The sequence below is a fragment of the Trichosurus vulpecula genome, chromosome 6 (assembly GCF_011100635.1).
Source record: "Trichosurus vulpecula isolate mTriVul1 chromosome 6, mTriVul1.pri, whole genome shotgun sequence".
NCBI classification, from domain to species: Eukaryota; Metazoa; Chordata; class Mammalia; order Diprotodontia; family Phalangeridae; genus Trichosurus; species Trichosurus vulpecula.
In genome coordinates, this window is record NC_050578.1 from 117,937,277 (window position 1) to 117,962,708 (window position 25,432).

The 25,432-nt window shown below is 38.6% G+C and overlaps 1 protein-coding gene across 2 annotated transcripts; it reads left to right on the forward strand.

Moving 5' to 3' along the window:
* The first annotated feature begins 7,854 nt into the window (after nt 1–7,854).
* Nucleotides 7,855–24,130, forward strand: PCDH18 (protocadherin 18). 2 transcript variants are annotated; one of them, XM_036765403.1, is made up of 4 exons: nt 7,855–10,851; nt 12,619–12,704; nt 12,818–12,981; nt 22,218–24,130. In XM_036765403.1, exons 1-4 carry the CDS (start codon nt 8,365–8,367, stop codon nt 22,883–22,885), a joined length of 3,405 nt encoding a protein of 1,134 aa, XP_036621298.1. In that variant the 5' UTR covers nt 7,855–8,364; the 3' UTR covers nt 22,886–24,130. The 2 variants fall into 2 exon arrangements, with proteins under 2 accessions (XP_036621298.1, XP_036621297.1); XM_036765402.1 differs by having other exon boundaries at nt 8,365–10,851; nt 12,616–12,704.
* Nucleotides 24,131–25,432: the final 1,302 nt, after the last annotated feature.

The window sequence follows — 25,432 nt, forward strand, 5'->3', positions numbered from 1 at the left end:
ACTACACCTTGTTTTCAAAGTTTCCCAGCTTTTCTTTGCTTCCTTGTTGGTTTTCTTTTGTGCTCGACTTTGCACTTTATACTTTATTTGACCCTCCCCCTCTACCAATCATCACAAAGGCTACAATCAAGAACGGATACACACACAATACATACATATACGTAGATATTTATAAACATATACCTATATACACATATGAACTCATACACATATATGCAAAAGTCTATTGCCTATTTGCTCCTAGCATCTGTTTCTCTGAAGGTGAATAGCGTCTTCCTTCACAAGTCCAAGTCTCTCTGTGATTTTCAGAATCAACCAGCTCATCGTTTCCTATACTATAGCAATTATCCAACTCAATCACACCCTGCCTTACAGATTGTCTATGAAATTTGTCCCCCTAATTCCCTGCATTCCTTCTATTCTTGGATACATAGATTTTACTTGTATAATAAAATTTCATTTAAAATAATCAAAATTATCCTTTTTACACTTCACCAATGTTCTTACTTTATAAAATAGTTTAAGGTCTGATACTGCTGAATCTACTTCCTTTGCATTTTTTTCTGATTTCTTTGAAGTTTCTGACTTTTTGTTCTTCCCCATGAACTTTGTTATTATTTTTTCTAACTCAGTAAAATTTTTTTTTGGAATTTAATTGAGATGACATTGAATAAATAGATTAGTTAGGTAAAACTGCCATTTAAAAAAATTATATTGGCCTTACCTACCCATGAACAATAAAATTAATTTCAATATTTAGATCTGAGTTTATTTGTATAGAAAAGCTTTTTATGTTTATTTTCATATTGTTTCTGTGTCTCTTTTGGCAGATATCTGCTCAGGTATTTTATACTAGCTAGGTATTTTAAATGGTCTAAAACAATGTTGAATAATATTGCTGCCACATGGTGTAGTTTCTCTGTTTTTTCACTTCTGACTAAATCTATTTTAACTACTTACTCTGAGATCATAATTCCTATCCCTGATTTTTTACATACTAAATTCTACTCCTGTCTTTTTTTAATCTTTGTGTCTATTTCTCATTTTTATAATGCTTCCTCAAAGCAACACATTGTTGATTTCAAATTTTTAATCTGCTACCCATTTCTGTTTTATGGGTAAATTTGTCCCATTCACATTTTAAGTGACAATTATTTGTTATATATTTTCCTCCTTCCTATGTTTCTTCACTATCTTCACTCAATTTACCTGTTCTTCTCAGATATTCTCTCCCACTCCATTCACTTCATATATATGCTGTATTACCTTATTAGTCCCCATTTTTGACTACCAAGGAAATGTAAGACCCTTGAGAGCAGAATTTTTAAAAACTTTTCTTTTGTCTTTGTATCATCAGTCTCTATCACAGGAGCTGACACATGTTGGTTGCTTAATAAATGCTTGTTGAATTCATTGACTGGAATGAAATAGATATATATGTTCTCTCATGCATCAATATAGTGAGTAAACATGCAAATCAACATAAGTCTGCTGTATCCTCTTTGCCTGATGGTGGTGCTATACACTCCCATAGTCAAAAAGTACTCTTCAATCCCGTCTAAGAATCATAGTATTTTATTTTTTCCCCAATTACATGTAAAGATAGTTCTCAACGTTCACTTTTATAATATTTTAAGTTCCAATTTTTTTTTCTCCTTCTCTCTCCTGCCTCTTCCCAAAGACAGCAAGCAATCTGATATAGGCTATACATGTACAAGCATATTAAATATATTTCCATGTTAGTCATGTTGTAAAAGAAGAATCAGAATGAAAGGGGAAAAAAAACATGAGAAAGGAAAAAAAGAGAGATAATAGTCTCCTTCAATCTGCATTCAGACTCCGTAGTTTTTTCTCTGGATGTGAATAGCATTTTCCATCGTGAGTCTTTTGGAATTATCTTAGATCATTGTATCGCTGAGAAGAGCTAAATTGGACATTGCACAGTGTTGCTCTTACTGTGTACAATGTTCTCCTGGTTCTGTATACTTCACTCAGCATCAGTTCATACAAGTCTTTTCAGGATTTTCTGAAATCTGTCTGCTCAGTACAATAGCATTCCATTACATTTGCATACCACAACTTGTTCAGCCATTCCCATTATTTTCCATCACAACAAGAGCTGATATATATATATATATATATATATATATATGTACATATATATATATATATATATATATATATATATATATATATTATATGTGGGTCCTTTTCTCTTTTTGTGATCTCTTTGGGATACAGACTTAATAATACTATTGCTGGATCAAAGGGTATGCACAGTTTGGTTGCCCTTTGGGCATAGTCCAAATTGCTCTCCATAATGGTTGGATCAGTTTGCAACTCCATCAACAATGCGTTAGTGTTCCAATTTTCCCACATCTCCAACATTTATCATTTTCCTTTTCTATCATATTAGCCAATCTGATAAGTGTGAGGTGGTACTTCAGAGTTGTTTTAATTTGCATTTTTCCAATCAATAGTGATTTAGTGCATTTTTTCATATGACTAGATAGCGTTAATTTCTTCCTCTGGTAACTGCCTGTTCATATTCTTTGACTATTTATCAATTGGGAGATGATTTGTATTCTTACAAATTTGACTCAGTTCTCTATATATTTGAGAAATGAGGCCTTTATCAGAGACACTGACCATAAAAATTCTTTCCCAGCTCTCTAATTTCCTTTGATTCTTGGTTTCATTGGCTCTGTTTGTGCAAACCCTTTTTAATTTAGGGTAATTAAACTATATATTTTGGATTTCATAGTATTCTATGTCTTTCATTTGGTCATAAATTCTATGAATCATTCTTTAAGCATCTACAATGTGTAAAGCACTGTGATAAGTGCTGGGAATACAAAGCTAAAATAAATAGAAATAGTCCCTGCTCTTATCCTTCATTGGAAGGTACCATTTATACATGGTTATAGTACATGCATGGTAATTGGATATGAAAGGAGAGAATATTAAAAATTAGCAAAGGATTCTTGTGGCCAATGATTTGAGCACTGAAGGAGATTAAGGATTCTAACTTGCTTGGGTAAGGAAGCCACTTCTATGTTTCAGGATTGTTGTTGTGTGTTTTAAAATGTATATATGTTATTTGTATGTGTGTGTATATGTATGCATATACACATATATGCTGTCTCTCTGTCTGTCTTTTTCTGTCTCTCTGACTCTCTCTGTCTCTCTCTCTGTCTCTATCTCTGTCTCTGTCTCTCTGTCTCTCTCTCTGTCTCTCTCTCTGTCTCTCTCTGTCTCTGTCTCTCTCTCTCTCTCTCTCTCTCTCTCTGTCTCTCTCTCTCTCTCTCTTTCTCTCTCTCTCTTTCTCTCTTCTTAGGTTGTTTTTGTTTGGTACTATTTAAATTGCAAGAGTATAGTTTAAAGACCACTGCCAGAGGGCAGTTTATTAGATTTAGAGATTCCTGACCTTATGCCAATTAGCCCTACACTCTTTGAGAATATGTAGCAGCAATTTCTTCAGAACTGCAATCATCTCCATACAAGGGAAGAGTAGGACTGATCTGTGAGAAAATTAATGTAAACAGTAGATAGTTTCATGTCAACTCATTGTAGGTCTGTGGATGTAGAGGAGGATTGATGAGAATTAAAAATAAATCTGTTCTTTTAGAGATACATTTATCTCTTTTTTCAACTTTCTCCCAAAGTCCTCACTAGTCCAAATTCAGGTACCAAAAGAAATGAAAATATCCTTCACATGACTTTGAATTGTTGAATATGAGAAGGTAAGAATACTTCTTAGCATCTCTCCAGGGAGAAAAGATCTTTTTTTTGATTTAGAAATAATAGTTAACTTTATGTAGTACTTTAAGGTTTGCAAAGTCCTTTACACATATTTTCTCATTTTATCCTCAAAACAATACTAGGAGGTAAGATATTATTATAATCCCCATTTTAATGATGTGGAAACTGAAGAAGGTAGAGGTCAAGGGATTTGCCCAGGACCACATAGCTAATAAATGTCTGTGACTAGATGTGAACTGAGGTCTTCTTGATCCAGGTCCAGGTCCAGTTTTCTATCCCCTGTACTATTTAGTTATCTAGAAATATGAACCTGCATTTGTTTAAAAAGAAAGTTAATAGAAATAAACGAGAAAACAAGCAGGACCAGAAGAACAATGTTCATGAGGAATATGCATTCCTTCATTAGAATGTAAACTCTTTCAGGAAGGGCTATTGTTGCTTTCTTTGTATTTTCAGGGCTTTGAAGAGGGACGTATACATTCTCTGTAGTAGTATATATTTAATAAATATTGGCTGATTGAGTATACAAAATAACTACAGTAAGGAAATTCAGACAATGCTAAAAAGAGACAGCTTATTAATTGCAATGATCAGTTTTGGTCATGGAGAAATATTAAATATATTTCTGTCCTTCCACTCTTCTTGATATAGAACTGGGGTAGTACGGGGTTTACATGGTTTCTTCTCTCTAGGTATATAGAACTTTTTGCCCCAAGCATCAAGACTTTGCAATGAGTAGGTATGGAATAGGGTAGAAGGAACCAAGATGACCTTTCAGGTCATCAGCAGCACTGTGGTCACATCTATATCCAACAACACAATCACAACACTGCAATCCAAAGGAAGTGTCTGCTGGCCCAATGTGGTGCTCTCTCTTTTGACTGTAAAAGAAATTGGCCACATCAAAGATAAATTGAAGTTTAAGAAACATTCAAACCAAACTCCTCACCTATATTTAGGTGGTTATTCCAGGGGGTACTTAGTGCCCTTATATATTAGTACATTATTAATTATATTAATGAAGATCAAAAATAAAGTAAAAAATAATTAACAGTAGCTAACTTTAGCAAAATCTCTAATCTTTTCTTTTCACTTTGTTCATTGCCTCCAAAAAACAAATGGTAAGATGCAGATTCTCTTGGTCTCTCTCTCTCTCTGTCTCTGTCTCTATCTCTCTGTCTCTGCCCCTCTCTGTCTCTGCCTCTCTCTCTGTGTCTGTCTCTGTCTCTATCTCTCTGTCTCTGCCTCTCTGTCTCTGCCTCTCTCTGTTTCTCTCTCTGTCTCTCTCTCTCTCCCTCCTTTTCTTCCAAGTATTTATTGGGAAGGGTGTTGAGCACTTGACTTTGGAGTTGTGGGCATTAACATAGAAAGATAGATTCTGCTGACTAGTTCTGTGATATCTAGATCAATCAGCTCTGATTTACAAAGAAAACAAAAAAGCCAATAGCAGTAAAAGAGGAGGCCGGAGATAGGCTTCTACTCAGCAGGTACAGGTGATTTCATTTGTCTTTGAAGGATGGATTTGCTGAATGTAAATTGGCTTGGGTGAGGAGGAATGGGATGGGCAAAGTGTAAAAACTCTTCTCTCAAGGTGGCATTTCCATCCTTATAAAACAATAACTCACCAGAACAAATTCTTCATAGAGGCATATTCATTTACAACCTGTTTTAAATATTTCAGCATGCAACAGTGAAACTATTTTTCACAATGAATAATTCAGCTCAAGCCTACTCTTGGGGTGAGGGTGGGGGAGGAGAGGCAATAACTTTTGTGTTTTGTCAAAGAAAAAAAAATATGCCCTGACATTCTTCTAGGAGGCATTTCTACTGGTGTTATTGCTCCAACGATGATGAGCAAAGAGATTGTATTTGGGAGTATCGGGGGCCAGGAAGAGGGAGAAAAGTTTGGGAACAAAGCTGCCCCGTGAACTAATGGAATTAGATTATCTTTGAATTCTCTCCACCCCAATTCCAAGTAGTCACTAATGCCTTTCTTTGCTCTTTTGCTGTTTGCAAAGAGGCTCCCTAAAGCCTGAATTGATATAATTATTGGCTTGGATTGTTCAAGATCTAGGCCAGATGGCTATGGGTTTCTAAAGTCCCAGTTGCTTGTGTTAGCTTTCGAAGTTTGCCTGTAGGGTTTGGGGATCAGCACTTTGAAAAGGCTGCAAACTTGTAAAACAGTATTATTCATGGGGGCAGAATGTTCATCGGCGTGACCCAGGACTAAATACATTCATTATCGGCATTTCTATTCTGCACAATTTGCCACACGGCACTGGTTTCTGAAAAAAGGAGACAATGGCTTATAAAATGCTTTTGAATGCTTAAAAAGCAGGAGAATTCACACTGAGACTCCTCTGCTGGCTTTCTTACTCTTCTGCTTTTCTTTCTTTCTTTTTTTCTTTCTTTTTTCAAAGAGCCTCTTAGTGACTTTGGCTGAGCTCTGCTGAGGGTAAGCAAAATGGGGGAAAAATCACAGATTTAATTTGCTTTTTTTAACATTTCAGGGCAGGGAGGGGGAGAGAGAGAGAGAGAGAGAGAGAGAGAGAGAGAGAGAGAGAGAGAGAGAGAGAGAGAGAGAGAGAGGAAGAAATGAGGAAAAAGGAGAGTGGGAGATGATGTCAAAAAGCAAATAAGTGAGTGGATGAAGTCAGCAAAGGCATATAATGCAAAGAGTAATGAAAGAGCAGCAATCCTGTTTCTCTGATGATAAATTTAAAAGGTATTTCAGAAAAGAAAGCACATTATAAATAATCATATTTGAAATAAGAATAACATAACAGTTTCTGTGACCTGGATAGAATGGGAATTTTACATCAGGTTCCAGAGAATTTAGATGTACAAGGAATTAAATTCTGGCTTGGGTTTTTAAAAATTTTCTACCTATATGCTTCAGGGTTGTTAGGTATGCATTATTTCTGTGTTTGTATACATGTATCTATGCATATGTATGTATTACCTATTTGTATCTATCTATCCATCTAATGGTTCCTGTGAACAACAGAGATATTGGAAATTTTTCCCTTATAGGAGATGTAGTCTGGCTGTCCCTTGGGATGTTTTTGAAGCATTTGGTATGGGTAGGGTATGCTTTACTAGAAATTGTCATGCTGGAGCATGAATGGCCTTTTTTCACCCAAGATGAAAAGGAATTTTTGAAGAACAGGGGAAACAAAGTAAACACACATAGACGTAGATCATCTGCTGAAACCTAGAGAGGCAGAGGGGGAGATGGAGGCAAATAGAGTATATTGTCATGAAGTAACTTCTCGATCCCACAGTTTTCTTCTACCAGCCAATTAGGAGGAGCAAATACTTGCCCTTATTTTCTCTGGTCTTGAAAGAATGACATTAAAATGAAAAGGAAACAAAAAATGAGGTAGAATATTTTTTCTTCTTAAGTTTTCTCTTTATGACATTGATTTATTCATTAAAGGCTGCTTGAGCACTTTAAGAACCAAAAAAATTGAGGGGGACCTCAGCTTGCTCCCCCCAAAAAATAACTAGGAAGATCCAAATATTTATAGTGAGGGAGGATTGAGAAGCAGCACATCCAGAGCTAGCCAACCCCCACCCGCATTTTATTAAACTCCTCTCCAAACAAATTGCACTCAGAAAGAAAAAAAAAGTGAAAATAGGACTTAAAAACTGTGTAAACCAGAAGGAGGATGATCGCATGTTTGCAGAAGAAAGCAGGCTAATTAAGATTACAAGAACAATTTCAAGTGTCATATAAATAAAGACACGACCCGAAGTTGATTTAAAGTTTTTCTTTAGTAATTTGTCTCCTCTTTGTTGTGGCACACTCTAAGAAAGTGAATGCAGTAAAATGAAGGGGGGGAGGTGTATGGTGGAGGGGAGGGAGGAGCTCGGAGGAAAGAAGGCAAGAGGGAAGGAATAGCTATCATCCTTCTCCTTCAGCCTCCCCAGCCCTTCCCCCAGCCCCCAGGATCTTCCAGCTCTCCCCCTTTCCCTTTCTCTCCCTCTCTCTCTCTTTCTTTCCCTCTTTTGTGACTCCACCAGCCTTTGATTTGGGAGTGCGCTGATTGGCTGGAAGCGTTTCAACACATGCCGGGCAAAAAAAGCTTTGTCTGAGTTGAACTGAAGTTATACAGATTTTAGACTGGAGTCAGCAATCAAGGGTGTTTAGTCTGCAGCCGAGCAGCGAAAGGGGGGGAAAGGATCTCTCAGGAAAGATACACTGCAGACTCGCTCGGCGGGCATCCTGCATTAATGGATACGGGCTGCTCAAGGGAGAAAGGACTGATGTGACACATTTCTGCCTGGAAAAGGGAACAGCGGAGAAGATATGCCTGGGATCAGCTTACGTGCTGAGCAGAGCTGGAAGTCATGACATGGTGTGTATAAACCAGACTTTTTCTTTTTAAATCTTTATTTTTAAATTAGAAGTTCGTGAACAGTTAATTGTTCTACTGGGTTAGAAAGAGCCGTCTTCGAGTTTAAGGGACCAAATGTAGACTGGGTTTAAGTGGCCAGAGGAAGTTGAAAGGACTGCTATTCTTTCTTCTCTTTTTTTTTCCTTTTTTTTTCTTCTTTTATTCAAGTTGTTGGGAGAGGTGAATTGCAGAAACTCACCCAATGCACCAAATGAGTTGGACGATGCACTTTATTGCCTTTTTTGCACTGTTGCTGTTCTCTTTCAATGGAGACGTGCTGGGCAAGAATTTGAAATACAGGATTTATGAAGAACAGAGGGTTGGCTCGGTCATAGCGAGACTCTCGGAAGATGTGGCTGATGTTTTATTTAAGCTCCCTAACCCGACTACGGTGCGTTTCCGAGCAATGCAAAGGGGGAATTCTCCTTTACTCACAGTCCGAGAGGATAACGGGGAAATCAGCATAGGGGCGAAAATTGACCGGGAACAACTCTGCCAGAAAAACTTGAACTGTTCCATCGAGTTTGATGTGATCACTCTGCCCACGGAGCATCTGCAGCTTTTCCACATTGAAGTGGAGGTACTGGACATTAATGACAATTCTCCCCAGTTTTCCCGACCTCTCATTCCCATTGAGATATCCGAGAGCGCAGCTGTAGGGACCCGGATCCCCTTGGACAGCGCGTTCGATCCAGATGTTGGGGAGAACTCTCTCCACACGTACTCTCTGTCTGCTAATGACTTTTTTAATATCGAGGTGCGTACTAGGACGGATGGGGCGAAATATGCGGAGCTCATTGTGGTGAGAGAATTGGATAGGGAACTGAAGTCCAGCTATGAACTCCAGCTCACTGCCTCTGATATGGGAGTGCCTCAGAGGTCTGGATCTTCCATCCTCAAAATAAGCATTTCGGACTCTAATGACAACAGTCCTGTTTTTGAGAAACAATCTTATGTAATACAGCTGTTGGAGAACTCCCCGGTGGGGACTTTGCTCCTAGACCTGAATGCCACTGATCCAGATGAGGGCGCTAATGGGAAAATTGTGTATTCCTTCAGCAGTCATGTGTCTCCCAAAATTATAGAGACTTTTAAGATTGATTCTGAAAAAGGCCATTTGACTCTTTTCAAGCAAGTGGACTATGAAACCACCAAATCCTATGAAATTGATGCTCAGGCTCAGGATATGGGCCCCAATTCAATTCCAGCTCACTGCAAAATCATCATTAAGGTTGTAGATGTGAATGACAATAAGCCTGAAATTAACATAAACCTGATGTCTCCTGGCAAAGAGGAAATATCTTATGTTTTTGAAGGGGATCCCATTGACTCATTTGTTGCTTTGGTCAGGGTACAAGACAAGGATTCTGGACTGAATGGAGAAATAGTTTGCAAACTTCATGGACATGGTCACTTTAAACTTCAGAAGACCTATGAAAACAATTATTTGATCTTGACTAATGCCACACTGGACAGAGAAAAGAGATCCGAATATAGTTTGACTGTAATTGCAGAGGACAGGGGAACCCCTAGTCTCTCAACAGTGAAACATTTCACTGTCCAAATCAATGATGTAAATGACAATCCCCCCCATTTCCAGAGAAGCAGATATGAATTTGTCATCTCTGAGAATAATTCTCCAGGGGCCTATATCACTTCTGTCACAGCCACTGATCCTGACCTAGGAGAAAATGGACAGGTCACCTATACCATTTTGGAGAGTTTTATCCTGGGAAGTTCCATAACTACATATGTAACCATTGACCCATCTAATGGCGCCATCTATGCCCTCAGAATCTTTGATCATGAAGAAGTAAGTCAGATTGCTTTTGTGGTTGAAGCCAGAGATGGGGGAAGTCCAAAACAACTCGTCAGCAATACCACAGTTGTACTCACTATCATCGATGAAAATGACAATGTCCCTGTGATTGTAGGCCCTGCACTTCGAAATAACACAGCGGAAATCTCAATCCCTAAAGGGGCTGAAAGTGGCTTCCAAGTTACCAGAATAAGGGCTGTAGACCGGGACTCTGGCATGAATGCAGAACTAAGCTGCTCTATAGTAGCAGGGAATGAAGACAATATCTTCGTCATAGACCCCAAATCATGTGACATCTACACCAATGTAAGCATGGAGTCCACCCCACACACTGAATGGGAGCTTGCTGTACTAGTCCAGGATAAAGGCAGTCCCCAGCTCCATACCAAAGCAATTTTGAAGTGTTCAGTTTTTGAGTTTGTTGAATCAGTAACAAGTACAGCAATGACCTCAGTTAGTCAGACCTCTATGGATGTCTCTATGATAATAATTATCTCCTTGGGAGCTATCTGTGCTGTCTTATTGGTCATCATGGTCCTCTTTGCAACCCGGTGCAACAGAGAAAAGAAAGACAACCGGTCCTACAACTGTAGGGTGGCAGAATCTACTTACCAGCACCATCCCAAAAGACCCTCCAGACAGATTCACAAAGGAGATATCACTCTAGTGCCTACAATTAATGGCACTTTGCCCATTAGATCCCATCATAGGTCATCTCCTTCTTCTTCTCCCACCCTGGAAAGAGGGCAGATGAGCAGTCGTCAGAGTCACCACAGCCATCAGTCACTCAATAGCTTAGTGACAATCTCCTCAAACCATGTGCCTGAGAATTTCTCATTGGAACTCACTCATGCTACTCCTGCTGTTGAGGTAAGATCACCAACTATGGCATCTAAGTCCAGTCATTAGTACACAATCAGAATTAGGACATTAGTACATCTCAGTCTTAGAATTGTTTCCACAAATATTATAAAATACTCTACCTTCATCCGTAGATAATTGAGCAAAATATAAATTAAATATAAGGCAATTAAAATAGAATAAGCCTACATATGACATATATACACACATGCATTTGTATGTGTACTTAAGATTATATTTATGCATGCATATGTGTGGGTAAATAGATGTGGGTATGTATATATTCATATGTGTATATTATACAATAGCTGGTATTGGTCTATATATGTGTGTATTATATGTATAGACATATGAACATATCCTTAAATTAGAAATGAGGAAACTGAGGTAAAGAGAGTTTAAATGACCAGGGTCAGCCAGAATACACAATATATGTGTGTATACACTCTTATACACATATATGTGCATGCATGCATGCATGTATGTTTATAAATATGCATACAAATCATATGTGCATATATATATATAAATATACACCTACATGAATATATACACAGAGATTTACAGTGAAAAACTATATTTTCATTTTCCTTCTATATGAAAGTACCTTTAAATAATAAATAGAAATGGAATTGGAACAAGCATGTTAACTGCATTCAAAACCCACTAACAACCTGTTTGACCATGGGCAACTCAATTAACCTTCTTGGGCCTCAGATGGCCACATCTATAAAACCATGAGTTTGGACTAGATGACTTTTGAAGACCCTTGTAACTCTAAATCGGTAATCCTGCTGTCCAAATACATCTTACCTGAAATCATGGAGTTTTCAAGCTGCAGAGGTCACCTAGTCCAAATCCATCATTTTATAGATAAGACAACTGAGGCCCAGAGAGACCTAGGGGAGCACCCAACATGGCAAGGTGATAGAGTCAGGATTGTAAACCAATTCCCCTATTACTTCCATACTCTTTCTAACATTCTATTGTCTGCAGTAGGTGTTCAGCTCCTTGGGAGATAGTTGACCATTTTACCTAGAGATCTTATAGACCACAGTGTTATATATCCCCTTTATCTTAATGTCAATGATTGATCACTTGAATCTGAAATAGAAGCAGATCTGTTTGATCTGAACCTGAAATAGACATAGATCTATGAGTTATTTAGAGGAAACCTGCTTTTCAATGAAATAATCAACTAAATTTAATTACTGGCAAATCTTTGCATTCATTTGCCATTGATTTTGACACACAATTAGCAAGCTCTTTGAGGTTATGATTCAGTTGCTGGGAAATGACTTGAGAATGTTTATCTTTTGGTGACAGGCAGTGAACCATGCAGATGCTGACTCTAATGTATTCTTTATGCCTGTGAAACTTTAAAGCTGAACTAGCATGTTCACTAAGGAGTAGGAAATAACCAATTCCTCTTTTTCTCCCCATAATATTGCACTTGTGAGAGGCAGTATGGTACAGTATATAGAAAGATGGCCTTGGGGGTCAGAAAAACCTGGGTTCAAGTCTTGCTTTTTGCACACACTAGCTGTGTGACCCTAGGCAAATCACATAACCTTTCAATGTCCCAGGCAACTTGGCTCTAAATTATAGATGAGCTGCTGCTTTGCATCAGAGAATAGCATTTTCACATCAGGTATTTTCCACATTGATAAAATCATAGGTCTGGACCCTCGTCTTTCCCCATTTCCAAAAATAGCTCTAGCAGTTATTCAGAATTTTATTTCTAGGACTTGGTGCTTACTATCTTTCTTCCAGCAGGTCTCTCAGCTTCTCTCAATGCTTCATCAAGGTCAATATCAGCCACGACCAAGTTTTCGGGGAAACAAATACTCCAGGAGCTATAGGTAAGAAATTTAGGATCATTCTGCTCATTTCTTATGTAGTCTCCCCAAACAGAAATAGGCAACTTTGAATAGTAGTATCCACGCACTCATGATAGCCTGATTTCTGTCTACAGATATGCCCTTCAAGATATGGATAAATTCAGCTTAAAGGACAGTGGCCGGGGTGACAGTGAAGCAGGGGACAGTGATTATGATCTGGGTCGTGATTCTCCAATAGACCGGCTACTTGGGGAAGGTTTCAGTGACCTCTTCCTCACCGATGGAAGAATTCCTGCAGGTAAGAATGTAATGAATAGCTATATCCTGAGTAGCTATTTCTAGGACTCTCTAAATGATATGTCAGTAGAGTGAAAACACTGGGCCCCTTATGTTTTTGCTTTTCCCATTCTTTAATTCCTTTTTTCCTTTCCCCCCGCCCCCACCATTCTCTCCAGATAAACATATGTCATCTCCAAAAGCTGGTAGGAAGGTGACACTTAGGATGAAACAATTTAAAATTACTTTTAGGAGCTATTGATCTTAAGCAGGGCACTATACCCCACCCCTAAACTCCCATGGAGGAGCACTGTTTCTGAAATTACTGGGTGGATACTTCCATGTAGCTTCATTGTCCCAGTGTATGGTCATGCCTAGAACTATAATTTAGAAGAAATGCTTCCTATCTTGGGAACCGCTTTTCAGAACCAGAAGCTAAAGTATAGCAAAAGATGCCATATTTTGGTCTCTAAACATAGCAGGGGAAGAGAAGGTTGACTACCATTGCTAGACCTCCTACTTGTTTGGCCCAACCCATTGGGGAAAGAAGAAGAAGGCTCCAAGGGAACAATATTCACTTGTAAATTATACAACTAGATGGGGAAAAGCATGCTTGTGTTTGATTTTCTTTGGGGCCCAACACATCCAAGGAGGCACCTAGAAAGTTGTAACGGCTTTATGGTCCCATAGATATAAAATATCTCTTACAGCATATAGTATCGTCTCTCTATAATAGTGATTCTTAACCTTTTTTTGTACCATGGATCCCTTTTGCAGTCTGGTGAAATATATGTGCCCCAAGCATATAATAATATACATAGGATTACAAAGGGAAACAATTATATTAAAATGCAATTCTCTCTCTCTCTCTCTCTCTCTCTCTCTCTCTCTCTCTCTCCCCCCCCCTTCTCGGACCTCAGGTTAAGAATCCCTACTCTAGAACTACGGCACAAATGGCCTTCTAAAGGCCCCAGAGAATTAGTCCATACCCCTTGAATTTAAGTTTTGGAAAATTATTAAAATGTAAAATTAATTTAGTTTATATTAAATATGATTTTCACTTGAAAGTGAAGAAAATGAGGCACAACAATATTCAATAAGCTGTCCTAAGTCCTGGAAAATACTATGGAAAAAAACACAAATGATTGGCTTCAAGGTAAGGAAGGCAGTGGAAAAAGTGGACAAGAGGGCCACAAGTCACAGAACATAGAGTTAAAAAGGACCTTAGATGGGCAGCTAGGTGGTGCAGTGGGTAGAGCATTTGCCCTGGAGGCATTTGGACCTGAGTTCAAATTTGGCTTCAGACACTTGACACAATTACTAGCTGTGTGACCTTGGGCAAGTCACTTAACCCCTATTGCCCTGCCTTCCCCCCTCAAAAAAAAGTTTAAAAAGGACCTTAGAGGCCATTTAGCCCACCTCTCTCGTATTACAGATGAACATACTGATATATTGAGGCCTAGAGACAAGAAGTTTGAGTGACCCTGGACAAAAGGTCTTCTGGTGTCTAGGACTCTGTATCTTCTAGAATTTTCAGAATCAAGATCAATGGTTCTTTCCAATATAGCATAAAATAACTCAGTGGCTTTACATTTGAGAATTATTTCTATCATCAGCTACATACTTATATCAACATATCAAGGGTAATACAAATACATAGTTTGGCTAATCATTGAATAAATTACTTTTATCCTATTTCCTTTACTATATTTCAAGGATAGGCATTGCTCTAACCATCTGATTGGGACAGTGACCTATATAATAGTCATTCTATACAATAGCCATTTCATGGTCTTCTGGTTCTCAAAAGAGTTCCTATACTATGAGAGAAGATTAATCGGGGGAGGGGTTAGGATGACTTATCATCATCATCCTCATTATCATCTTGATAAGATTGTCCAAAGTAACTTCTAAGAACAGAGTACAATAGATTGAATCATTCAATTCATAGATCATATTTTCCTCATAAAATATCATTTATTTAAAAAATATAAACTTGTGCACAACCAGCAAACCTTGATTTTAGGTTGAAGGAGGAGAGAAAAACAACCTTGTTCTAGGCAAAGTTGTCAATAAATTCATTGGACCCACTCATAATAAGAAATTTGTAAAAGATATCAAGTCGACTATATATTTAATTCAAGATCAAATTTCCTTATTTAAGAATCTTCATTGTATTCTACAATCTTTCACACTTTGTGTTGTGGACAGTGATAAATACAGGTTATTCTCCTCTTTGTGTAACAAGAGTGTCCTTTCCTTCTTTTCTGAATTCAATACCTCCTATCTTCATGGTGCTCTTGAATACAGCTAGGCAAACTTAAAGTAGGAATCACATTATCTCCAAGGGAAGCTCCAGGTGAACATATCCAAAATACTAGTATTTTCTTACCTCATTACTCTTCTTCTGGGTTGTAGTTCCTCTCCCTATTAGGTACCTAGAACTACATAGAGGTGGCTTAACTCCATTTTCATCTTTATGAGGCTTCTCAAATCCTCTTCACTCACCTTGAGAATCTCCCTTATGGGATCTTAAATGTATTCACTAAATCCCAGAATTGTTTCAGAGCTTCGAGATCATTAGGCCAAGAAACAGAATTTGTGGTTGGAAAGGATCTAGTTTGACACTCCCGTTTTATTGATGCAGAGAGTAAAAAGAAATGATTTACATCACCAAGATTACAATAGAGTTGAGATCTGAGCTCTTGGTTTCTTGTTTACCAGTCTATTTCACTTTCTACTGTACATACAGCACTATATCTTTCATCAGTTGATCAGTCAACAAGTATTTTTTAAGCTTCTACTAACACGTCAGGCACAATGCTAAGTTCTAGGGATACAAAGAAAGGTAAAAGATAGTCCCTTTTCTCTTAAATAGCTTATAGCGTCGTCAGTGTATGAGGCAGCTTCTCTGGAGATTTCAGTTTTCACTTGCCCCATCAGGCACATTTATGTGTATGTACTGGACCTTCTTTTCAATGGTATAGGGAGCTTCTAGTGTGGAAATTTTCTCTATCAATGTATATCAGCAGCTACTCTATAACTTTCAGTATTAGCAGTTGTCTGGGAGCATTGAAAGGTTATGTTACTTGCTCAGGGTCATGAAGACAGTAGGTGTCAGGGGCAAGATTTGAAGTTGCCCTTCCTGACTCTGAGGACAGCCGTCTACCTGCATATGTCTGTAGATATGTATACATTTCCAAACATATACACTCTATAATTCAATAAATGAATCTTCTGGTTGGATATAGAGCAAAATGAACATTCAATAGAACAGAAATATTCTCCTTTGATGTTTCTATCATTCTGATGACACCTGTCTCTTTCATATAAGTAGGTGCATATGGTTTAGTGCAACACAGCTTTCTATCTTGTATTCTCACTGCCTGTCTCTTCCCTCCTTTATCTGATTTGAAATCACAACTGAATTTACATCCTGCCCCTTGTTCTCACTCACTATGCAAACTTTGACTTCACCTCTCCAGCTTTCAGTTTTCTGACTTTTGAAGTCAAGGAATTGGCCTAAGTGACCTCTAACAATGCTTTCACCTCAAAATCCTCTGATGATCTGGTTATTAATACTATCATGACATTTAAAATCTTCTCTACTCCATTCCCAGGTTACTTGTCCAACTGACACATTCAATAGAAGTTCCTTGCCACCTGGGACCAGATCATGTTTGTCTAGTTACCTACGTTGCCAAGTACAGAACCTGGCACAAAGAGGTTGCTTATTAAAAGCGTGGTGAACGAATATTTAATCCCCTTCCCCCCCAAAAAATAAACCAGAGCAGCCTTCTCACTTTCATTCAGACACACCATGCTCATCCTTATAACCAAATATTATGCTTTTCTGATAGAGGACGTTTCTACCTCTCTCCCTTCTCCTCTTCACCTATTCAAATGCTATGAATTGAATGCTAGGCAGTTGCCAGATAGTTTACTGGGAAGAACACTGGATTGGGAGTTGAAGAGCTAGGCTTCCTAGGCTATGCCCTACCAGCTACATGATTCAGTGTAGGTCTCTCGACTCTTTTTTTTTTACCTCGTTTTTCCTCTTCTATAAAATGGGGATAACAATACTTAGACTATTTAGCTCATAGACTTCATTCATGGCGCGTACCTTTTCAACCTGATGGATGAGCCAGTATTGCTATGTCATATTTGCAGTACTGAACATGAAAATCCAGAGAGAATATTCATATTCCTTTATCTCAATGCTTTGTTAGCAGCTAAGACCCTAGAGAAGAGATGAGAAATATTAACTAAAGTAATAGAAATACTCCTCATCACTGCTTTGATTTTTTTTCCTTCTCCCTCATTCTTCTTTGAAGGCTGACCTCCTTTCCCTTCTGTTAGTTCAATACGGCATGCTTCATCTTTCCTTTGTGCAGTAAAGATGGAAAAGCATCTTTTACCATTCTAACGTGCAAAGAATTTATAATTTCTTCAGGGTGTAAAATTCCTCCCAGGATAGGGATTTCCTATAAGAATTCAGATTGCATATTCCCTATGACTTTGTCATTTCTGGGGTGTTGTCCGAAGCACCTAAAAATTAAATGAGATGTCTAGGGTCACACAGGCAGTGACTGTCAGAAGTAGAAACAGAACATAGGTCTTCCTCAGTCCTAGTCCAATACTCTATTATGCCTTATTGTCTCTATCTTTTAATACTTCTGAAATACTCATGGGGCAGAAGCAGCTCTCTTGATGTTTAGTATAATGTGTATCTCTTTAATCACCCAGTTTTCATTGTAATTCTTTGGCAACATGTTGTTGGTCAAATTATCCCTGTACTCAATTCTTTGGAAATTTTGATCCATCTCAAGATTCCCAGAAGAATGTGTGTTTTCCTGTTATAAATAATAGGAATGATGTTTCATTTAAAAATGTGAAGCATTCCGAGCACTTTCCAGTTATAAAACTGAAGAACTACATGTCACAGAGTCAAGTTCAGGGACATTTTGTCTATTCCCAGGGTTCTAAATTTAGAATCAAAGGACCTGAGTTCAAATCCGAGTTCTGATGTTTATTACCCAGGTAACCTCATATGCTCCCCACCACCAGGATTTAGTTTCTTTATCTGCTAAGTGAGAGAACTGGGCTAGATGACCTCCAAGTCCCCTTTTGTCTCTACACTTATGGTGTTAAGATTCCTGCCTGCTGAAAATGTGATAGAGAAGCCATAATGATTATCTATCTATCTATCTATCTCTCTGTCTATCTGTTTGTCTGTCTATATCTATCTGTCTGTCTGTCTCTGTCTATCTTTCTTTCTCTATCTGTCTCTATGTCTGTCTATCTGCATCTGTCCATCTCTCTGTCTGTGTGTCTCTATCTCTCTATCTATTTATCTCTATCTATCTAGATGTCTGTCTGTCTCTACCTATCTTTCTATCATCTTTTCTATTTTATTTTATAGGGCAATTGGGGTTAAGCGACTTGCCCAAGGTTACATAGCTAGTAAGTGTCAAGTATCTGAAGTCAGATTTGAACTGGGGTCCTCCTGACTACAGGGTTGGTGCTGCACTCACTGTGCCACCTAGCTGCCCCCCCCATCATTTCTATTTTAAAACTATCAAATGGGGAATCCATGACCTATGCATTGTTTAACAACATCAGTTCATTCATTCAATTCAACATTTCAGTTCAGTGAACATTTCACAAGCACTTTTTGAATGAGAGACACCATACTCATCATTGCAGATACTAAAAGCAAAAAGGGTCCATGCTCTCAAGGAGCTAACATTCTACTGGTGGGATGCAATATATAAGCAGATGAAGTCTATGTATGGATGTATGTATATAGATATGCACAAATATGTATTGCATATATAGATACATACATAGATAAAATAGATATAGTCAGTTCTTTGGAAATTTTTATACCACTCAAGTCTCCCAAAAGAATATGTATGTTTTATTTGTGATAAATTATGATAATATTTCATTTAAAAATGTAAAACATGTAAAGCACTTTTATACAACTGGAATATGTGTGTGTATGTATGTAAATATATCTGTGTATGCATGGACACATGCATATGAGGAAGGATGGATGGATGGATGGATGGATGGATGGATGGATGGATGGATGGATACACACAATTTTGACTGGACCTCAGGTATCTTCTCCAGAGCCACACAAGAGCTTGAACCCAAATCTTCCTGGCTCTGAGGCCCACTTTATATCCATTCTGAATCTTCTCTCTCAGTAAGTACGGAAGGAAAAAAGCACTGAAAGCCATGGGGATAAGTAGAGTCCTTTCATGAGAAGTGGCCCCGAGCTGCTCCTTGAAGGAAGACAAGGATTTTATAAGTTAAAAGAGTACAGCCCAAGCACAGAGGGCAATCTAGGCAGTGACATGGCAGGAAGTAAAACTCTGAGTTTAGGAAATAGTACTGAGACCAGTTTGGCTGAAAGAGACTATGGAGAAGAGAATAATATGAAATAGGTCCAGAAAGTATGTTGGAGCCAGGCTCTGGAGGGCTTGAAAGGTCAGGTTGAGGTTGTATTTTCTCTTAGAGGTCATAGGGAGCCACTTGAGCTTCCTGAGCAGGAGAGTGATATGGTTAGTTGTACTTTTGGAAAATTATTGGGAAAATGTGTAGAGGATGGAATCTAGGGACACTAAGGAAGGGTTTATGGAAATAGTCCAGGTGAGATTCTGTTCCTTTCACCCCTTTGAGTAAAAGAGATGAAGAGATCAATAGCTGGTAACTCTATGAATCAACAATCCATAAAGTTGGGGATTGGCCTTACTTAGCTCTCTCTTCACCCTAATTAGTCACTTTCCATTTGTTATGTATTAGAATTTCATGGCAGACTTGATCCAGTGGCTCTCAATGCCTACTCTCTCTACCCTGCTTTTCTATCAATTCAATTCAATTAAATAGACATTAGGTTAATAACTGTTTTCTTATCTATAAAATGGGTGGAGTAGACGAGGTGACCTATAAGATACCACACAGCTCTAATTCTCTTATTCTATGTGACACTCACTGTGCCAGGCATTGGAGATACATAGAAAAAGGTGAAACAAGACCTTCCCTCAAGAAGCTTACATTCCTTGCAGTTCTGATGGGTTAAGTGTTAATACTTATGTCTCAGACTTCCCCTTTTTCTTCCTTCACATTTCTGCTATTAATCCTGGCAATATGATGCAATGTATATTTACCAAAGATCATTCATGTGAATACATTCTTACATCAAACTTGTGTGTGTGTACATGTGTATATGCATGTGTGTTTGTGTGTGAGACCTTCTTTTGGCCAATTGAAGGAAGCTTATTACCAGACAATTAGCAATTGGGTGATGAACTTTTTGCCCACAGAAATTTGTGAACTGGTCTACAATGGTTGGCGGGGGGGTGCGTTGTTCTGGTTTACGTTGTTGAAAAGGAAAACCACCCTGATGGAATCAGTGAATTTTTGAAGGACTCAGCAATGTCCTGAATTAATGTAAAAGACTGAAGGAGAAAGAAGACGATGAAGGCAGGGAGACAAGCTAGGAAACTTTTATAGAAATCCGGGTGTCAGATGATAAGGACTTGAATTCAGCATCAGCAGAGGGAGAAAGAACTAGCCAGAAAGCGCCTGAAAGGAAGGAGAGTATTCCCAAAGGAAAAACAATAGCATCTGGAAAGGTCGAATTGCTATCAAGAATTTATTGCCGATAAGGGCTTGGATTTTAGGTTCTGGTCTTGTAGAACAGGCAAATCAGGGGTGTGGAGAGGATGTGACGAATGTCCATTAGGCTATGGGGTAAGTCCCCTGGACAGCGGTGTGCTGAGCAGGATTTCCAAGCTTATGAACAAATACAGACTCCCTCTCACCAGTCCTGTTTTTGCAAATACAACAAACACTGATTAATGTCATTAGGTCAGTCAGTCAGTCAACAAGTGACAAACTGAGACCCGGAAAAGACTTTAGCTTAAAAAGGCTAAGATCCCCCTCCCCCCCCCACCCTCCCACTGCCCCACTGCATCCGGGGCCATCTCCAGTCATCCTGATCTGTATCTCATCACTGGACCCAGATGGCTCTGGAGGAGAGAGTGAGGCTGGTGACTTTACACAGCCCTCCTTCACTTAAATCCAGTTTACTTGCAAGTCATGACATCACCCTCCTGATGTCATTGGTGTTCTTTGAGAACCAAGGACAAACAACACTACTCCATACAGTTATCCCATCCCCCAAGACTCTGCTTAACAGTTTCTATCTCCTAGACCCTTAGTCATTTTAGTTCCTCAGTGCTGAATGCCCCCAAATTATTCCCATAAGTAGAAATGGAGCCCATAAATAGACCCCATTGTCTAGCAATTGTTCAGATAGTATTCTGTATTGTGCAAAGACTCTCTCATACCTTATACATTCTATATGCCAGCTGCCTAGAGATAGCTAGCAAAAGCAGTGGCTAGAGCATTAGGCTTGAATCAGGAAGAACTGAGCTCAAATTCTCTTTCAGATACTTACTAGCTGTTTGATCCCAGACCCATTTAACCACTGTTTGCCTTGGTTTCCTCACCTGTAAAATAGATATTACAACAGCATCTACCTTCTAGGGTCATTGTGAGGGTAAAATGAAATAATATTTATAAAGTGCTTTGAAAACCTTAAATCACTAGTCTCCAACATCATCATCATCATCATCATCATCATTATCACCAGTGTCATCATCATTATTAGGGAAATGGATTAGCTGAAGGCCGCTTAGGAAAAATCTTTCTAAGTCATTCCTGCGGTAATTCCAGACTCATGAAACATTAGAATGTAATTTAGAAGATCTGGGTTCAAATCATGTCTCTCAACCCTTAGTAGTTGTGTGACTGTAGTCAAATCACTTTAACCTCATTGAGCTTCAGTGTCCTCATCTGTAAAATGGGAAAGCTGGACTAGCTAAGCTCTAAGGCTCTTTCCCCATCTCACTCTATTTTCTGTTAACCTATGTTGATACGATATCACTTTAAGCTTATTGAACCTCAGGTTTTTCATCTGTAAAGGTGGAATTAATAAAACTTATAGTATCTAGGCTACATGATTGTTATGAGGTTAAAAGGACATGGGTGTGTATGTATATGTACATATACATACACACACATACATGCATATATATCAAGGTAAATCTTGAAGTGCTGTATCTGTCATCATCATTATAATTAAAATATTTTTAGTCACACTTTCACCTTCCTGCATAAATGCCTTTTACAAACATTTGGCTAAGATTGACTGTTAACCCCCAGCATATATTCTGATTGCAGCAATGCGGCTATGCACGGATGAATGCAGAATTTTGGGACACTCAGACCAGTGTTGGATGCCGCCTCTTCCCTCCCCATCTTCTGATTATCGAAGCAACATGTTCATTCCAGGAGAAGAATTTCCTTCCCAGCCACAACCCCAGCACCCCCATCAGAGTGTGGAAGAGGAATCCCAGCCCATTGATTCCAGTGAAAAGAAGAAGAGTTTTTCCACTTTTGGGAAGGATGTGCGGAATGAAGAAGATGCTGGGGACACATGCACATCTTCTTTGCTCTCTGAAATGAGTAGTGTGTTTCAGCGTCTGTTACCTCCATCTCTGGACACCTACACTGAGTGCAGTGAGGTGGATCGGGCCAACTCATTAGAGCGTCGAAAGGGAACTCTCCCAGCCAAAACTGTGGGTTACCCACAAGGGGTGGCAGCCTGGGCAGCCAGTACCCATTTCCAAAATCCTGCCAACACCACGGGGCCCACCCTGGGGACTCACTCGAGTGTGCAGCCTTCTTCCAAATGGCTTCCAGCCATGGAAGAGATTCCTGAAAACTATGAGGAAGATGATTTTGATAATGTACTCAACCATCTCAATGATGGGAAGCATGAACTCATGGATGCCAGTGAGCTGGTGGCAGAGATTAACAAGCTGCTACAAGATGTTCGACAGAGCTAGAGAAGTTTGAAAAAAAGGCATCTTTTTTCCATTTTTATGGAAACAAGGAAAGGGGGAAAAAAGACAGAACTGGCATTGCCAATTAGTTGCATTTATCATAAATGTGTCTGTGTATATGGAATATTAAATACTGTATTTTCATATGTACACAATGCAAGTGTGATTATCTTAATCTGTATTTTAAAAATACATTTGTACCTTATATTTATGTGTAATTTAACAAATAAATTTTATTTTTCTACTCCCATGGCAAGCATGTCTTCCCTAAGTATATAAAAACCAGCCACTATTTGATTCTGGCACATCATCCAGCCACAAGAGATGAGGGTACTGCTTCCTATTACTTTTCTGTTTGTTTTTTTGTTTTTGTTTTTAAAGAAAGATAAGCGTCTTGTTGCAGAATAAGCCCCGCTGAAGTATTACCCAGCCCTCAGTTTCAATTGCGTTTTGAAACTGAATTCTTAGAATAATAAATTAGCAACTTTGGTGAACTTTAATTTTTTTTCTCACTATCTTTTTTTTTTGTTTTTTTTCCTGTGTTCCCCAACCACACTTCTTGTGCTTGGTTAGAGACTTGGACTCATGTTGGTATAAGTGAAACCTCAAATATTGAAAAAATCCATTTGTCTCAAAGCATTCATGTTCATTCCAAAATCAATGCCAGCACTGAGTTTCGGTCCATCCTTGCAACTAGTTAAAGGTGCTAAAGACAACGAAATCAGTCTTTTGCTTATTGCCTTCCTAGGCTCAACTCCGGACTGACACAGAGAGCCACCTGGGTGTCTCTCCTAAGGTAGTGAATAGAACCCAGTTTTTCCTAAACATGTATCCTAATCTCCTCCCCCACCCCACAATCTCTTCCCGAATACTTGAATGTTTTTCTTATTTGCCAAATTGTTTGTTATGATGTTCACTGTTAATTCCCTGATCCCTGTGCATGATTTCATTTATAACTTTTATTCTTAGCATAAAAAAGTTTTTAAAGTCACATTTTTGTGTTGCTGTTCTTGTTGGTCTATTTTTTCTTTGTTGTGTTTTAAGCTATGCCTCCTCCTTTATTTATTGTGAAGTTTTATTTGGAATCCTGAATGCCTTGGTAAATGGGTACTCTATTATGGTTAACCCTGCACTGCTCTCATTTATTACTGAACTACTATTAATGTTATTTCTATGAATAAAAATGTCATTCTTGTACTACCCAGTAACTCTGACTGTCAATGGAAATAAATGGAAAATGAAAACAAAGCTAAGAAAATTGTCCCTAATTTAGACACTTGTCCCTATGTTTGTTCTGGAGGCACCCACTCTTTGGAGGGTTTAAGTCAGAATAAATAGAGGGTTGGTGGGATAGTGTGTTTTCAAGAAGATCAGGAACAGCTAGCTACCTGGAAAACCAGAAACAAGCAAACCAAAAAAAACCCCAAACAAACCAAGGAAACCAAAAACAAAAACAAAAAAACAAACGTTCTCCATTAGTCATTTCAGCAACACTATGAGTTGGTGGGGGGCGGGGTCAGAAAATAGCGAACTATTGCCCATCTAGTTTTAAAAATGACTTTAGCCTTTAAATAAAGTTGAGATAATGAGCTCAAGAGAGACAACATGGCATGGGAGAATGGTAGAGATATCATAGTGTAAAGAAGATCTGGATTCCAGTTCTTCCTGGGTGTCTATGGTCAAGTCGCAACCTAAATAAAAGCCCCACTGTGTTAGTGGAGGGGCTGGCAGAAATCACAAGTCTGGAGCCCCTCTCTTACTCCTCAACCACCAATAAAACAGAGATAAGAGAAAAATAAAATTGTAATAGATTGCATTTATTAAGCTCCCTCATAACTAAAAGTTACAGAATTTTTAGACATAAATGATTTATCCTTCAGATTTTCTTTATTAGAATGGTTTTTCAGGATCCATTTACTTTTCAACCTAATACATACACACACATACACAGATATTAATATATCTCTGAAGGATATAATATTAGTTTTTAATTTATATAGATAGGAATGTTATGGACCAGGAAAGGTAATTGATTTAGCAGGGAATGGAGCCTAGACACAGCTTTAAAGCTTGGCTAGACCTTGAAAGTTTTATAATTGATCTCCACCCCACCACCACCCCCACCAACCAACACCCTCTCAATTTACAGAGGAAGAAAGCCCTTGGGGCTAACTGTCTTGCTTGAGGTCACACAGACAGGTAGAAACAAATAGAACTGAAATTAGAACTTACCTAGGCCATCTCACTCTAAAGCCCTGCCTGCTTTGCAAAGTACCATTTCTGAACTTCCAGGCCCCTGATATATAGACTAGAGTTTATGCTGTATATACTAGCCACAGGAAAACTCCTCATTGTATTTTCCATAAATCAAAGTTGTGCGTGTGTGTGTGTGTGTGTGTGTGTGTGTGTGCATGTGTGCACGCACATGTGTGTCTCCTCAGGCACGTGGCTACAAAAAGTCTAAGGCTTTTGCAGGATGCTTTGCCTTCTATAGGATGACCACAGAGTCTGTGCAACAGGGCACCATTCACATTGTGTTTCAGAAATTTT